This window comes from Oncorhynchus tshawytscha, linkage group LG07 (assembly GCF_018296145.1).
Source record: "Oncorhynchus tshawytscha isolate Ot180627B linkage group LG07, Otsh_v2.0, whole genome shotgun sequence".
NCBI classification, from domain to species: Eukaryota; Metazoa; Chordata; class Actinopteri; order Salmoniformes; family Salmonidae; genus Oncorhynchus; species Oncorhynchus tshawytscha.
The window spans coordinates 39149076-39167807 of NC_056435.1; the positions used below are offsets into that span (position 1 = coordinate 39149076).

Below are 18732 nucleotides of genomic sequence, written 5' to 3' on the forward strand. Positions count from 1 at the left end.
AAGTAGTTGCAGATCTGATTTCAAGCCCGGCAAAATTCAGCCTTCAACTCGACGAGACCACAGACGTTTCCAATCTAAGCCAGCTTGCTGTATTCGTGCGCTATGTGAAAGACGACGTGATAAAGGAAGATCTTTTTATTTTGTAAGCCTCTTACAACAACAACTAAGGCAGCCGATGTGAAGAAACTTGTGGATGACTTCTTCAAAGACAACAATCTTTCGTGGGATATGGTTCTGCAGTTTGTTCGGACGGAGCTCCATTCATGCTGGGAAGAAAGTCTGGTTTTGGTGCGCTAGTGAAAGCCGATGCACCACCCGTCATTGTTACACATTGTATTCTGCACAGGCGTTGGGAACAAAAACCTTGCCTCCAAAACTGGCAGAAGTATTAAAAATTGTAGTGGAATGCGTGAACTATGTGCGAACTAGTGCTCTGAGGCATCGCATCTTCAGTGAGCTGTGTAAAGAAATGGGCTATGAATTCGAGGTACTTCTGTACCATTCTAACGTTCGGTGGTTATCCCGGGGACAGGTGCTGAATCGTGTTTTTGCCGTGCGTGTGGAATTAGCCCTGTTTTTGCAAGAGCACCAACATTGTCATGCAGATTGATTCAAAAATTCTGAGTTCATTCTCATTTTAGCGTACATGGCTGATATCTTCGCAGCTCTCAATCATCTCAATCAAATGATGCAGGGCGGTGGAGTCAACATCATCGAAGCGGAGGAAAACCTGAAGGCTTTTCAAAAAGAGCTACCGTTATGGAAACGACAAACAGAGAACGATAACTTCGCAAACTTTCCCTTGCTGGACGACTGTGTAAGTAAGATCGAAGATATATCTGGAATCTGAGACATTTCTGTACCCGCGGAACTGAAGCACGCAATTGCCACGCACTTAGATGAGCTTGCAAAGTCTCTCGACGGATACTTCCCTACAAGAGAGTCATATCCAGCATGGGTGAGACAGCCATTCACGTTTAGTGTTGAGACAACAGATGTCAATGATGAAAACCTCGATGAAATCATTGAAATTCAGCAGAGCCAGGTTCAACAGCAACTCTTCAGAACAACAACGCTTTCGACGTTTTGGTGTCAACAAATGGTAACGTACCCTGTTATTGCTAAGAAAGCTCTGGAGATTTTCATACCATTTGTTACAACATATCTTTGCGAGCAATCCTTTGAGGATGCTGGACATAAAAACGAAGAAAAGGAACAGACTTTTTTGCGAAAATGACATGAGAGTGGCACTTGCCAAGGTGAAGCCGCACATTTCTGAACTGGTCTCTGAAAGGCAACAGCAGAAGTCAAACTGATTTGCAGTAAATATTCATTATTATGTTTTTGTTTGTGTGAAAATCATGTTTTGATGATTTTGTTCTTTGAACACAGTGATGTTGATGCACGGTTCATTTTGTGCACCAGTAAAATATATACCTATGTTTTGAATTTGAAAAAAATCACATTTTATTTTTCCAATTAAGAAGGGTTCGGTGAATGCGCATATGAAACTGGTGGGGTTCAGTACCTCCAACAAGGTTAAGAACCACTGTGCTTGAGGAATCAGAGTTCCTTAAAAATCACACAGGTGCTAAACTCAGCAGCAAGCATGCTCTCTTCAACACAGCACACAGTGCAGGACTTTGGGTCAAGGGGGAAGTTACCATGCTGTTTGAACTCTCTTGCCCCTAGCATTTACTTGTCTCCACTAATCATAGTTTTTATCATATCCAAAGCCCTTGCCTGAGATGGGAGACTGCACTGTAGCAATACAGGCCAAGCAAAGTTCATCTACCAGGACTTTCCCTTTGATTTTCCCCCACTACACAAGAAGCGGGTATGATGGCAGCGAGGGAGGACATATTTGGTATAATGGCTACAGATTTCTTTTACATTATTTGCAGTATGGGAAGTCCTCGGGTGGTCCCCTATGATGTAAGGCAACTCTGTAAAAAGTGATCTTGTATGTAGAACCCATTTCAGTGGATTCACTGTTAATAAAATATGCTAATTATATTACCACGACTGGTTTTCAACAAATGGAGCACTTAAAGCTGGTCCCAAAATGGCAAAAGTATGGTTAGGGATTACCATTATCTGAAAGGCAAATAGATCTGACATTCATGCAAATACCCAATGGGAATGCTGATTGGCTGAATACCTGGGGTGCGGGGTGTTTGGAGTAGTCAACAAAGCAGCATGACAGAAATATGATGTCAAGTTTTCTAACTAGATACAGTACCTTCGGAAAGTAGTCAGACCCCTTTACCTTAATAAATTGATTGTCTCTTTTAAAAAGTGGAGGATCCATTCAGCTTTCTATAGGCTAGGCCTACTATATTGATTTCTCAACTTTCCTAATATTAAGCAAATATTAAGCACATTTCTTCTACCTGGCTGGCATGAAAATGAACCACAGGAAAAGTGTCCTCCATTCGCTGTTGTCATGCCCTGACCTTAGTTATCTCTGTTTTCTTTATTATTTTGGTTAGGTCAGGGTGTGACGAGGGTGGTATGTGTGTTTCGTCTTGTCTAGGTGATTTTGTATGTCTATGGGGTTTTGGGATTGTCTAGGTAAATGTAGGTCTATGGTGGCCTGAATTGGTTCCCAATCAGGGACAGCTGTTTATCGTTGTCTCTGATTGGGGATCCTATTTAGGTTGCCATTTTCCATTTTGGTTTTGTGTGTTATTGTCTATGTGTAGTTACCTGTCAGCACTTGTGTTATATAGCTTCACATTTGTTTTGTTATTTTGTTAGTTTGTTTCGTGTTCTTTGTTTTTATAAAGAAGAATGTATTCATATCACGCTGCACCTTGGTCTCCTCGTTATGACGAACGTGACAGAATAACCCACAAAAAAATGACCAACCAGCGTGAAAGGGAGGAACAGCGCTTTGTGAAAAAATGGACCTGGGAGGAGGTAATGTCAGGGGACAAGACTCTGCCATGGAAGCAGATGGAGAAAGCACAGGAGGAAAGGTGATGATACGAGGAGTCAAGGAAACCACCGAAACCCAAATAATTTTTTGGGGGAGGCACATGGAGCAGTCGGCGGAGCCGAGGAGTAAACCTGAGCCAGTCTGGGAGAAGGAGGATTCGGAGGAGAGAGAAATGGGGGAGTTGTTGAGTTGGTGGAGGACTCACGGATTTGGAATAAAAGAACGTGTTGTCAGTTTGGTGCCACCTGAGTCAGCTCTCCGTACTCGTCCTGAAACGTGTGTTAAAGTTCCTGAACAATTGATGCCAGCTATACACACCAGGTCTCCAGTGTACCTTCAAGAGCCAGTGCGTCCTGTGCCAACTCCTCGCACTCTCCCTCAAGTGCGCTTTCCCAGTCAGGTGTGTCCTGTTCCTACTCCTTGCACTTGCCCTGAGGTGCGTGTCACCAGCCCGGTACCACCAGTTCCGGCACCACGCACCAGGCCTCCAGTGCGCCTTCAGAGTCCAGTACGTTCATAAATGACCAGCATGGTCCAATAATAATAAGGCAGAACAGTTGAAACTGGAGCAGCAGCATGACATCATTTAAAGCCATGACATCATTTACTGGAATTTTCCAAGCTGTTTAAAGGCACATTCAACTTAGTGTATGTAAACTTCTGACACACTTGAATTGTGATACAGTGAGTTATTGTAACGGCTCTCGTGGGTTGAAGAAGGAGACCAAGGGGCAGCGTGGTAGGCGTTCATGATTTTTAATAAACACTGCAACAAAATAACAAAGTAGAAAAAACGAAAGCGCACATTTCTGTCAGGCAACAAAACAGCTAAACAGAAAATAACTCCCCACAAAACCCAAACGGAGAAAAAAAACGTATATATGATCCCCAATCAGAGACAACGATAGACAGCTGCCTCTGATTGGGAACCACACTAGGCAAAACAACAAAGAAATAGAAATCATAGATTGTCCCACCAGAGTCACACCCTGACCTAACCAAACATAGAGAATAAATAAGGATCTCTAAGGTCAGGGCGTGACAGTACCCCCCCCCCAAAAAAAAGGTGCGGACTCCGGCTGCAAACCTGAACCTATAGGGGAGGGTCCGGGTGGGCATCTACTCTCGGTGGGGGCTCCGGTGCGGGACGCAGATCCCGCCCTGCTTTAGGCTCCCCCCACTTCGGTGGCGCCTCCGGTGCAGGGATTGTCGCCGTGACCTCCGGTCTGTAGATCATCGCCGGGGGCTCTGGACTGCGGATCGCCGCTGGAGGCTCGGGACTGGGGACCGTCGCTGCAGGCTCCAGACAGGGGACCGTCGTTGGAGGCTCCGGACTGTGGACCGTCGCTGCAGGCTCCGGACTGTGGACCGTCGCTGCAGGCTCCGTGCCATGGATCGTCGCTGGAGGCTCCGTGCCATGGATCGTCGCTGGAGGCTCCGTGCCATGGATCGTCGCTGGAGGCTCCGTGCCATGGATCGTCGCTGCAGGCTCCGTGCCATGGATCGTCGCTGGAGGCTCCGTGCCATGGATCGTCGCTGGAGGCTCCGTGCCATGGATCGTCGCTGGAGGCTCCGTGCCATGGATCGCCGCTGGAGGCTCCGTGCCATGGCTCCGTGCCATGGATCGTCGCTGGAGGCTCCATGCCATGGATCGTCGCTGGAGGCTTCGTACGTGGAGCCGGAACAGGTCTCACCGGACTGAGGAGACGTACTGAAAGCCTGGTGCGTGGAGCTGCCACAGGGCTTACCAGGCTGGGGAGACATACTGGAGGCCTGGTACGTGGAACCGGAACAGGTCTCACTGGACTGGGGAGATGCACTGGAAGCCTGGTGCGTGGAGCAGGCACCGGATACACTGGGCCGTGGATGAGCAATGGAGGTCTCAAGCGTAGAGCTGGCACAACCCGTCCTGGCAGGATGGTTACTTTCGCCCGGCAAATGCAGGGCGCTAGCACACGACGCACTGGGGTGTGCAGACGCACCGGAGACACAGTGCGCAGAGCTGGCGCAGGAAATCCTGGGCTGAAGAGACGCACCGGAGGGCAGTAGCGCTGAGCCGGCACCATCTGTCCTGGCTGGATGCCCACTCTAGCCAGGCCAATGTGGGGAGCTGAAATATAGCGTACCGGGCTGTGACTGCACACTGGAAACATGGTGCGCATCAACGCATAACACGATGCCCGACCGGTCACACGCTCCCCAAGGTAAGCACGGGGAGTTGGCTCAGGTCTAAACCCTGACTCCGCCAATCTCCCTGTGTGCTCCCCCCAAACATTTTTTGTAGCTGCTTCTCGGACTTCCGTGCTAGCCGTGACCCCTTGTATAGTTGCTCCCTCCTTGCTGCCTCCGTCTGCTCCCATGGTAGGCGATCCTTCCCAGCCAGTATCTCCTCCCACGTACAGGATCCTTTAGCATTCAGAATGTCCTCCCACGTCCATTCCTCCTGACCACGCTGCTTGGTCTTTTTGTGGTGGGGAGTTCTGTAACGACTCTCGTGGGTTGAAGAAGGAGACCAAGGTGCAGCGTTGTAGGCGTTCATGATTTTTAATCAACTGAACACCACAACAAAATAACAAAGTTGAAAAAACAAAAGCGCAGAGTTCTGTCAGGCAACAAAACAGCTAAACAGAAGATAACTCCCCACAAAACCCAAAAGGAAAATCACAACTTATATTTGATCCCCAATCAGAGACAATGACAGACAGCTGGGTCTGATTGGGAACCACACTAGGCAAACAACTAAGAAATAGAAAACATAGATTCTCCCACCCGAGTCACACCATGACCTAACCAAACATATAGAATAAATAAGGATCTCTAAGGTCAGGGAGTGACAGTTATAAGTGAAATAATCTGTCTGTAAACATTTGTTGGAAAAATGCACAAAGTAGATGTCTTAACCGACTTGCCAAAACTACAGTTTGTTAACAAGAAATTTGTGGAGTGGTTGAAAAACAAGTCTTCATGACTCCAACCTAAGTGTATGTAAACTTCTGACTTCAACTGTATTTAAAAAAAATAATGGATTTATTGTGAAGTGTAAGCTATATTACATGGATTCACTATACTTTTTAAAATGTAGATGTTCCCAAAGTCTGCATCATTGGCTAGTAGGCTATGTGTGATAGCCAGGAGATGCTAAATGTGTTTATGTTAATTAACAGTCAGTTACAGTGAGACCGACAGTTATTTGCTTGACAATCACCGGCTGATGAAATTTCATGACTGCTACTGCCCTAGGTTAAGTTACACGTGGTCTGTGGTTGTAAGGCCGGTTGGACGTACTGCCAAATTAAAGTGGGCTTATTAAAGAGAAATTAACATTAAAATCTCTGCCAACAGCTCTGGTGGACATTCCAGCAGTCAGCATGCCAATTGCACACTCCCTCAAAACTGTAGACATCTGTGGAATTGTCTTGTGTGACAAAACTGTACATTTTAGTGGCCTTTTATTGTCCCCAGCACAAGGTGCACCTGTGTAATGATCATGGTGTTTAATCAGCTTCTTGATATGCCACACCTGTCAGGTGGATGGATTGTATTGGCAAAGGAAAAATTCTCACTGACAGGGATGTAAACAAATTTGTTTTTTGAGTGTATTTGTGAAACATTTCTGTGATCTTTTATTTCATCTCAGGAAACATGGGACAAGCACTTTACATGTTGCATTTTTTTATATATATATATATTTTATTTCACCTTTATTTAACCAGGTAGGCCAATTCAGAACAAGTTCTCATTTACAACTGAGACCTGACCAAGATAAAGCAAAGCAGTGCGACACAAACAACACAGAGCTTCACATGGAATAAACAAATGCACAGTCAATAACACAATAGAAAAATCTATATACAGTGTGTGCAAATTCAGTAAGATTAGGGAGGTAAGGCAATAAATAGGCCATTGTGGCGAAATAATTACAATTTAGCAATTAAACACTGGAGTGTTAGATGTGCAGAAGATGAATGTGCAAGTAGAGATACTGGGGTGCAAAGGAGAGAAAAAAAATAACAATATGGGGATGAGGTAGTTGGGTGGGCTATTTACAGGTGCAATAATCTGTAAACTACTTTGACGGCTGATGCTTAAAATTAGTGAGGGAGATATGAGTCTCCAGCTTCAGTGATTTTTGCAATTCGTTCCAGTCATATTTTTGTTCAGCATATTTAGAATGAGCAGCCAGCTAATGAACGAATAAGTGCATCGGGGAGATAGCCACAAACATGCAGATGCAATAAGAGAAAGTAGATTACCTAACTGAAGATACTGTAGCTAGCTAACATGATGTCACACAGCATGATGCGCTAGCCAGCGTTCAACGCCCGGCTATTGTCATACTGAAACAGGAAATGGCCTTCCCCAAACTGTTGCCACAAAGTTGGAAGCACAGAATCATCTGGAATGTCATTGTATGCTATAGTGTGAAGATTTCAATTCACTGGAACTACGGGCCCTAGCACGAACCATGAAAAACAGCCCCAGACAATTATTCCTCCTCCACCAAAATGTACAGTTTGCACTATGCATTTGTGCAGGTAGAGTTCTCCTGGCATACTCCAAACCAAGATTCGTCCTTCGGAACCACATTAGGGTGAAGTGTGATTCATCACTCCAGAGAATGTGTTTCCACTGCTCCATAGTCCATTGGTGACGAGCTTTACACCACTCCAGCCGAGGCTTGGCATTACGCATGGTGATCTTAGGCTTGTGTGTGGCTACCCGGCCATGGAAACCCATTTCATGAAGCTCCTGGTGAACAGTTCTTGTGTGACGTTGCTTCGCGGCAGTTTGGAACTCATAGTGAGTATTGCAACCATGGATAGACGAGTTTTACGCACTTCAGCACTCTTCAGTAAGGCCATTTTAGTGTCAATGTTTGTCTATTGAGATTGCACGGCTGCGTGCTCCATTTTATACACCTCTCAGCAACAGGTGTGACTGAAATAACAAAATCCACAAATTTGAAGGCGTGTCCACGTACGTTTCTATACATAGTGTAGATGTTCCGTTTCTCAGGTCCCAAGCTCCAATGACTGTAATGACTATTTATTTACAAGTTAATTAATTACATTATTATTTTTGCTTTAGCACCATCTGTACCTGATCTAGTCTCACGTCCGGAATTATACCGTTTGGCGGAAGATACTTATTGAGAAAGAGACTAGAGCAGACCCAGAGTTTCTGACTGGAGGTGACAGGATGGTCAATTTACTTTGTGCTGTTATGATTTATGCTATCAAACCCTGCGATTTCATTGGGGCAGTTCCCCATCATACCAAATAGCTAGCAAAACAATCCAAGCAATGTTCGCACGACCTACGTGGCCTCGCAGCTGCTGGCAGGGTCACAGAGGGGCAGCGTTTATACCCATCCACAAAAAAAACATCGGTGTCGGAGGAAACACCATACACCTGGTGACCGTGTCAGAGTGCATGCTCCTTGCCGCCACAGGAGTTACGACAGCGCGATCGGAGAAGGACATCCCGGCCAGCCAAACCCTCCCTTAACTCGGACAATGCTGGGCCAATTGTGTGTCGTCTCATGGGTCTCCCAGTCACGGACGGCACGGGTCTCAAACCAGCATCTGTAGCAACCACTGCAGTGTATTAAACTGCGCCACTCGGGAGGTTCCATCTACAAAGTTTTTAAAGCTTATCAAATTGCCTTGCACAAAGTATCAATATACTACACAGGACTCAAAGAATTTCTTTAAAACATTAATTGTATTTTTTGATCACAGAAACAATTAGGAAAATATGGAAAAAATAAATAAAAAATGAAATGTTAATTATATAAAGCAGCCCGTGTAATCATCTGCCAGAGAGTAGCCCCAATGTCACGCCTGCTCCCGCTCTTCCCCCCTGGCGCTCGAGGACACCAGGCTGCCCTGTATTTCGTACTCCTGCCACCATCATTTACACACACCTACCTTCCCTCTTCATGCACAACAGCAATATTGAACTCACCTGGACTTACTCAATCACCTGTTTATTACCTCCCCTATATTTGTCAATTCCCCAGCTCTGTTCCCCGCTGCTGCATTGATTGTATTTTGTCTGTGTTACCCGTGTGCTGACGCTGTCCTGTCTCGTTTGTTTCACTCCCCGTACTTGCTTCTCTCCAGCGTCATCCCTTGACAGAATGCAGCAGCCAACACAGGAAGCATTGGGGAGTACTGGCGTTCCGATTGGTGGTGACGTCGGCCCTGGGTCGCCGCCAATGGAACCGGGGGTGCATAGCCAGCTTGTCGGGCTCCCACGTCCTAGCTGGCTCAAGAGGTTTCCTTGCCTCGGTTGGCTCAGCAGGTTTCCATCTGACGTCATGCTCCACCGGATCATCGGGCTCCCACGCTACAGCGGGATCGACAGGCGTCCTTGCCTCATCCGGATTGTCAGGCTCCTATGCCTCAGCCAGCTTTCCAGGCTCCCACGCCTCTGCCGGTTTGTGGGGAGTTTACCCCCAGCCGGCTTACCCAGCGCCCATATCTCGGCTGGTTCGCCCAGGTGGGAAGCCGGGTGGCGCCCTTAGAGGGGTGAGTACTGTCACGCCTGCTCCCGCTCTTCCCCGATGGCGCTCGAGGGAGCCTGGCTGCCCTGCATTACGCACTCTTGCCACCATCATTTACACACACCTGCCTTCCCTCGTCACGCGCATCAGCGATATTGGACTCACCTGGACTCACTCAATCACCTGTTTATTACTTCCCCTATATTTGTCAGTTCCCCAGCTCTGCTGCATTGATTGTATTTTGTTTGTGTTACCCGTGTGCTGTATCGTTCTATGTCCGTTCCCTATTAAATGTTTGACTCCCCGTACTTGCTTCTCCTCTCCATCGTTATCCCTTGACACCCAATGGGCCCGAGCCCCAAGTAATACATGTGGGCCAGATAACTCTCACCGGAATTGGCCCGAGCCCCAAGAAATATTTGCATTTGGGACAGATAACTCTCACCAGAATCGTCCCAAGCCCCAAGTAATACATTTGGGCAAGATAACTCGCACCGGAATTGACCCGAGCTCAATCCCCGCATCCTAGCCATAAGTACTACTGCCAAATGCGGTCCAGACTCGGGCCACATGACTTCGGCCGAGTCTCACTCTCAGCCGAGTGCCCCGAATCTCAGCCGGCTAGCTTTAAACAATATATTTTTGAAACAGGAAAATGTACACATTTACCACACTTTTATGAGCATTTAAAACTTAATCCATGAATTACATAATGTATATCATTTATATATACTTTTTTACCAATCACAAGTGGGGCGCAGCCCCTAACACCCTAATGGGCAGCCTCCACTACAAAGACCCTATGAGCTTTGGTGGTATCCACAGTTAATTTTTTTGTATGTGGCTCAATATTGTGCCATAAAAGATCAAACAAATTCATTTGTTGCCATATCATGGCATGAATCTTAAAGAATCTTTGATTGGGTACTAAAAAGTAAAGTAAGGCCATTGCTCTCAACTACAGCACTGTCTGAAAAAGAGAGTAAACAAAAATAATGCAAAACATGATTGAGTGTGGCCAAACATTTGATGATTGTAAACTAGATGGGTCCACACCGGTTTATAAAATAGTTTTATATGACAGCTGAGCAGCATTATAGAGCAGCAGTTCGGAACATTGTGTATTGGTGGAATCTAAACAACACATTACAGTTAATTAGGAAGAAGCCTCCAGCCCTGCCTCCTCTTTCATCTCTGTTCTTTCCTTTCCTTTCCTTATCATTGACAGAACACAAAGCTATTTCACTGGGGGAAAGCTTTTTGAGCTACACAATACTAGAAAGGCAATGTTAGGTCAATTTGATTTTCTATAACAGCCAAATGACTTGCAGTCCATTGGTCTACGTAGAGGTAAAAAGCTGAAAATCTTCGTAATGTGTGAGTCACTGTGGTCTTTGTGGTTTCTTATACCTCTCTTTTTACAGGGGTCACAAGGCTTCAGAAGATCCAAATTGCAAGGTTAAAAAGGTTCAGAATTCAACAGGAAATCATTGTTCTCCATCTAGATGGAACAAAAGCACCTCTACTTAAACTTTGTTCAGGATATCATTCGTATATTGCTCGTAACAGTGCCCACTGTAATCCCAAACATGTTTTCGGAATCACAATGCATGATTGCCACATTACATGACCATGCATGTAAAGAAGACACACATCAGATAAATCAGGAAGCTGCGCTGACACAATAGCAAAATAACATGCAAATTAAACCACAAAGAGGGTAGGCTTCGGATTTGTTCATAATCATTTATATAACTGCTGAAAGCGGCCCTGAAATAAAGCCCAGTGATTGGTGGATGTAGGCACCACCAAAGCCCATATTCCTGCCAATATCTATTCTTACTTCCTGTGAGTCAAGCCCAGCTGTCACTAGCAGACGTGGACAGTGCACAGAAAAGCCTCAGATCAGCTCCAACACACAGCTTTTTCATTCTCCACTAAATCTGCCCCCTGTGTTATGATCCACTGAAGTGAATCAAGCCATCAAAGTAAACATCTAAGATGACTTATACTGTAGTCTGAAAGAACTAGAAAGAGTCTAAACAGACTACAAGCCAAAACAAACAAGAATGCTGTATTTAAAACTATGATTTCAAATATTTCACTATCTGATCAGTCTTAACAAGATGTGGGTTGATAAAATTGAATCAGTACATTGGCCTATAACAGAGCAGAGATGCAACTACAGTGCGTAGCCACCACACAGTATTTGTGTCTGTGGAATTGGAATAACACATGATGTTCAGTATCCGTGAGCCCTCTGTCCCTGGTGTGCCTAAACAGCGATTATTACTATACTTAACCCTGTAATGGAGAGATGTTCCTATCAGATCCAACCAGCAGCACATCATGTGACCACATCCCATTTCTTGATTCAAATATTTTAAAAAAGGGCTTTGTTCATCCCACATTGCCCTTTAAACCCACAGAGTTTAAATGTCATGGTGTTACCTCGCTCAGACTTTGCATGCATCAACAAATGGTTGTGTGCCACTTCACTGACTGTGTCAGTGAATGAGAGATTGCTTTAACATTTGATGTGGTTAGCTTATATGTAAAATACCTCATGTTGTAAGATCTGGCATGCATCAGCAACGCCTAGGCAGAGGAATGGACCCTTCAACTTGATTTCCTTTTTCATATTGAATTGGTTTCAAATTGGTTTGGTTTCATATCGAATTACCAAGATCACGTAATAATGATCTTATGATATCAATTTAGTCAAATTCATCAATTTATCTTGTGGTATTTACAAACAATTTAGTAAACTGTATAAAGCATTAAATAACTAAATCACTCATGCAAAATGTATGCTGACAAAATGTGTCCTCTCCATTGGAACTGTTTCCAATCGATTTTTGATTCCGTTTGCATTTACACCCTGATCCTGTGGAGGAGAGGGAGGCGTGGGTAAATAGGATTATGGCTAGTTCAATGTAGAAGGTTAAACTCTGCCCTATGACCTAAAGAATTGACATGGAATACATTAGAGCAAGCTACAAATCAATACAAAATATCCTTTGGCTTGTGTCTTCTCCACAGACTCACACATGACATGAACAGCAAATAAATACATCTGAAGCATTTGGAATTCAGCAATAATAGACAGTAGAGTGTTGCCACAATGTGCACATAAAAATAGGTGACTAAAAAAAGTCTCTCCACGTGGGGGGTACTTATACAAAGTGGCCAGCTAGACAAAAAAAGAGCCACTAGGCGTTCAGTTGCTCTGGCAGAGTTGACTCACAGAAAACAAAAGAGAGCAAGACGTTTAGGTGAGAATACACATGCCCACGCTGCCAAGAAACATTGAAGACAGAGCTGCATTGGAATGCAAAAGGAGTATACTGAACAACATGACAAACTATTGCTGTGTATCTATACCATGGCAATTTTATGTGTATATCTGTGGGAAAGACTTCCAACCTGGCCCCTCATACAATCATGGCCATCTAATAATCCCATGATTCCAATTGGAAAATGAACCCCTCACCTCTCCACTGTGATAGCTGATGTGTGGTGAGTAGTCATGCTTAAAATGGATTAACCAGGTAGGTGCTTTACATTGGTGCTGGATGTGGTGAGTTTCTCAATGTAAAATGTTTTGAGATTAATTGAAAAGCACTATATACTGTAAATGCAATCTAGGATCATCTGTATAATTATACTTTTTTATATAGATATTTATATACACTACAGTTAAAAAGTTTGGAATCACTGAGAAATGTCCTTGTTTTTTAAAGAAAAGCACATTTTTTGTCCATTAAAATAACACCAAATTGATCAGAAATACAGTGTAGACATTTTTAATGTTGTAAATGACTATTGTAGCTGGAAACGGCAGATTTTTAATGGAATATCTACATAGGCGTACAGAGGCCCATTATCAGCAACCATCACTCCTGTGTTCCAATGGCAAGTTGTGTTAGCTAATCCAAGTTTATCATTTTAAAAGGCTAATTGAAAACCCTCTTGCAATTATGTTAGCACAGCTGAAAACTGTTGCCCTGATTAAAGAAGCAATAAAACTGGCCTTCTATAGACTAGTTGAATATCTGGAGCATCAGCATTTGTGGGTTGGATTACAGGCTCTATATGGCCAGAAACAAAGGACTTTCTTCTGAAACTTGTCTGTCTATTCTTGTTCTGACAAATAAAGGCTATTCCATGTGAGAAATTGCTAAGAAACTGAAGATCTCGTACAACACTGTGTACTACTCCCTTTACAGAACAGCGCAAACTAGCTCTAACCAGAATAGAAAGAGTGAGTTGGAGGCCCCGGTGCACAACTGAGCAAGAGGACAAGTACATTAGAGTGTCTAGTTTGAGAAACAGACGCCTCACAAGTCCTCAACTGACAGCTTAATTAAATAGTACCTGCAAAACACCAGTCTCAACATCAACAGTGAAGAGGCGACTTTCGTTTGCTAGGTTGCACATCAAAATATCAATCATGCATTCCCTGGATATGTTAGATGAAATGGCTTACTTTTTAAACATAAAATTACAGGCCCCCAATGCATTTATAAACTGACAGTGATAACAAAAAAAAGTTAACATTGAAACCTGAGAAGATCTATCCAAATCAATGTAAGAACATAGGGGCATGCTAATTAAAAAAAGGACTACTCATTATTAGCCTGGTTCTGTATGAAATGCAGGTACATTATGGGACCCAGGTTAGGTCATTATCTCCTCAGGTTGGTGCGACCAAATCATGTGCTGATGCCATTTCCAGACATTGTGTAGCGGACATGAGTCAACATGAGTCAAACTCATGGTCCTGTGATGAGGTATCCCTGACTGCAACTTCAAAATCAGTGTTACCCTCGTCAAATGGTCAACATGTTGGTTTTTCCCATGTGAGACTAGGGTTCATTTCCTGCCCATGACAATGGTGCCCAACTGTGGAAGGATCTCTCATGGGGGAGGAGGTCAAAGGGGAGTGAATATAGAAGATAGACATCTGGCTCATGGTGTCGAGATGATGTAGCCCTGCCTGCGACTTCAAAATGAGTATCACCCTCGGTTCAAGAGGAAAGTGTCAAAGTCTTCACCCCCTCAATTGGTTATTGTGCAGCAGCATTATTGATGATTTGCGTGAAGTTCAACTTTCCTCAAACTTTTCATCTCAAACCTTCCATTGGAAATGAATGACATAATATTTTGTCACCATCTATTGCTTTCAGTGACCAGTTGGTTAGATTGCTCAGCCACTGTATTTCAAACGTCTTATTTAGCAAAAAAGTTATTTTAACATTGTATGAATGGGAAAGGACAGTCAAGAGGCAGCCTATATATTACATTTGTGAAGGCCAACGTGTGAATGTAGCTTGCTTCAAAAAATGATGGGAAGGTCGGCTCTTTTTACTGACTGATCTTTTTGACTTGTGCAGTCAAAAGAGCGAATGTTTCGACTCATTTCGTTCGATTCGGTGACCACATTTACATGCACACAAATATCCCATCATTATTCGGGATACTCAAGTATTGTGTTTTTGAGTTGACGCATATAAAGATCATATCCATTTTACAATAACCCTAATAGCTCCTATTCCGATTTTCAGAAACCCGAACAAGATACCTGGGATTTGCTGATCATAGATAGGATACTGTGGCATGTAAATACCTTATTGCATTTGATGTTATTTTTCGCGGTATGCGCAGGCTCAGTTCAGATAGGAACAGCAATAGTTGGAATAGGAACTGAAGTCATTTTCAAAGATTTTCATTTCCTTAATTAAAACCGGTCAACAAACTGATGTAATATGGGAATTTTGCACGGAAAAATCTCCCCAGTCCCTAAACTCCTTTGTTCAGCGAGAAAAGCATAAATGAAAGGCAAAACTTTACTGATGTCAACTAGATTGTTGATGATTTACTAGATTGTTGATGATTTACTCAATCAATTTATTACATTATTTTGGTGAGTAAGGCTTTATTTAGTATTCTAGAGCGCTAAGTAATGACAGAAGAGAAGCTGCATGCATCTAATTATAGACAAGTTGCCTAACAAATAGCCAATCTAATGTCGGAAAATTATAAGCAGAGAAATATCTAAATGATGCTTACATTTGTTAGAATTCGCACCGCATGTCATGAAATCTTTCCGCAAACTAGGCAAATTAGGAATATTCTGCTAATTCATGGATACAGAAATGCTCGTTAGCGGGATATGAAAGGTGCATGTAAACTGCTTCTCCAGCATAATGACTTAACCATTATCCGGAATACTGTGCACATGCAAAGTGGTCGATAATGCCCAGAGCATACAGGACCTCTACTGGCAAACATACACTGGAAACTCGAAATATTCATGATTCTACAAGCCTTGTTCACATGTTGTTCACCTTAATGGGCCTATTTGAGCTGTCATTTGGGACCGATACTTGTAAAATCGTGGTTTAAACTATGTACATTTGTTGATTGATTGGCAGCCTACATTTGAAACAAGGCCTAGTTGTGGCCACAATCGAACTAGATGGTGAACGACTATTGGCAAAATGCATTTGCTTAAATGCCATGAGGGACCAGAGCACCCCAAACGGTTCGTTCTCGAGTTCGAGTTTGTTGAGCAGAGGCTGTGAATGTTTTGGTTCTACAAAGATCATAACGTTCAATAATCAATTAATGGATTCATTATGGCACCATATGCACCAATTATCGGTTCTTAATATGTATTTGTCTTCTCTATGCTGCCTGCTGCCTCAGCATGATCGATTTTGCCTGCGTGCATATATGACAGACAGTTGTTGGTCTAAGCACGTCTCAGGAGTCACCAGAGGAGCGCATATTAATACTGCTGTGGAATTAATTGCGACCAGCAGGTCAAACGAACGACTAAAATGAAAGAGTCACTCAGTACAACGAATAATAATGAGTCAGTAAAAAGAGTCTATCAAAAATAACTATTTGATAGCGAACTACACATTACTAGCTTAAATGCTGTAACATCTTGCCAAATCTTTGAGTGTCAGGCAAATAAACAAAATCTACTCTCATGGTGAATGTGATGTAGCCTTGTTTGGATAAATAAATGCTATTGATCCACATCTTATATGTAAGCTTAAGGCAAACCCTCTGGAGCCCATGTACAGCCTTCGATTATGTTTATAAAATATGCAGCAGTACACAACGCCTCGATCTTATCAGAAAGTTGCAGCATCCTGTGATTAAACTGTTTCCCACTCACCATCTTAACTATTATATGTGGGAGATATGTACCTGTTCCAATTGTCTTTAACCACAGATAATAGGCTATTGCTAATTTGTTTTTAATGGAAGTCTGGTCCTTACTATGGAGAGCAGTTGAGCTAAGGATGCAGTTAATGTGAGTCGCCCAAGCGCCCAAAACATACCGGTAGCCTATACTGTAGCTGAATGCCATTATTCAAAGGCAGCAACAGAAAGCGATCTGTTGCTGATTTATATCACATTGCAAAACATGGTAGACCAAAAGTAGTAGGCTAGTGGTATGGTACAAGTAATAACAGTATAATGTTAATACTCATAACAAAATACTAACAAGAAGAAGAATATTACTTAATTTTACACTGTAAAGCTTAAGGACCATTACAAATAAATAGCTTGATGTGTGTGTATTTAACCCCCCCGCCCCCTCCTTTACACAACCCTAGTTGGGTATCATATCGGAGAATGCCTGCAGTCAAAACTGAAGCTGCGGAGGAATATCATTTTAGGGTCTTAAGGAAACCATTCACTCCATCGGAAGGGGCAAAAGTTGAGACAATCGTATGTGGATATGATACATATTGAATGCTATGGTTCATAATATGAGCGACCAACATTAAAAGTGCTTAAAATGTACACGGACTGAGCCATCTGCTTTCCACACGCGTCTCTAAAATGATGACCTCACGAATGATGAAATATGAGAGAGGCTTTTGTATCCCACTCACACAGATTGTTTTATGCAGAAATAATGACTTACCAACAGCTAAATCCAGTAGATCTGCGCACAATAGGAGACACAAAGAGAAGACAGTCATCTTTCCCTTATTTTGCAATAAATCCCAAACTCCATCCGCGTTTACATGCTCCCCGTTTTTCGGCTGTGTAATCCCCACCATTCCAAAGGTATGAGATCGAGAGGTGCCCACAAACTATTCATGATGCTGTTTAAGTATAAATGGGAAATATGAGAAGTTCGCCACAAATACACTTAAATTACAGCAATGAGGACCAATATTCGTCAAAAGAAACGACGTAATAGGCTAATACAAAATATTGTCCTGCTAGACAATCAACGTTAAGCAGTGCAGTCGAGGATTAGAAAAAACAGATAGGTTGGATGAAAATCTATGTTTCTCAGTCAATGCGTATCTCCCTCTTTCTCTCACTCTCTCTCTCTCTCTCTCTCGCTCTCCTGCGCGCTCTATCATCCTGCCCTCCAGACACAGACGCACGCACACAGTCACTCTTGATCACTCGCTCTTTATTTCGCACAATTTTCCTTAATCCTACCCTGTCCCCAAACCCTTCCCCTCTAATTCTGCCCACTAAGCCGATTTATTTCTGCAGGATTTTGTTTTTACTTAGTTGAAAAGGTTTTTTAAAGATTATTATAACCTCCCATATACTGTGATGATTTACAGTTAACAGCAATGAACGTGGATAGTTTCAACATCTTTATCTGCCAATCATCATGGACAACAGTATTATTTTACCCCGATTTGTACCTGCCCCACTATTCGTTTTTTAGTAGCCTGTGTGCCATGCTACTATTTCAATGATGTCCATTTCAGTCCCCTCCTTTACTCTTTTTCACAAGTCCCTTCAAATACAAATGAGTCATTGAGGTTATTGTGGATTTTGTGTCCACAAATACATTATTGGTAAGTGATCCATTGTCCATTTCTGTAAAATAATACACAATAGAGTGACTCAGGCATGAGCATTACCATGCAATTCTCTAGGGTTATGCACTCACTGCAGGTGCTCACAAAAATAGTTAGAGTTAGATTTTTAACTCAGAGACAGCATTTCCACTAGAACAAATGAAGATGACATGGTAGTACAGCCTGGTGTAAAAGGACCAGGTTGCCGCTTTCACACTGTACAAAAACAGAAACACCTGAAGCTGCATCAAGGTCCACACAAGGTGTTCACTTCCACCCACGTACCAGGTTGTAATCCTTCAATATTATGGAGCATAAAGTATGCACTTTGATATATACCAGTAGAATAAACAACAAATGGTGGCTTATTTATCCTCTCTGGTCAGTGTATTCTATAAAGAGATTTGCATCTTGTATGACCTTTCC

The 18732-nt window shown here is 43.1% G+C and overlaps 1 protein-coding gene across 2 annotated transcripts in view; it reads right to left on the reverse strand.

The window, feature by feature from the left end:
* The window catches only part of igsf21a (immunoglobin superfamily, member 21a), a 265545-nt gene extending 247672 nt beyond the window's left edge, over positions 1 to 17873 (reverse strand). For both annotated transcript variants that reach the window (XM_024427139.2, XM_024427138.2), the window contains exon 1: positions 17400 to 17873. In XM_024427139.2, coding sequence (XP_024282907.1) covers positions 17400 to 17538 — 139 coding nt within the window. In that variant the 5' untranslated portion in view covers positions 17539 to 17873. The remainder of the gene's footprint in view (positions 1 to 17399) is intronic.
* Positions 17874 to 18732: the final 859 nt, after the last annotated feature.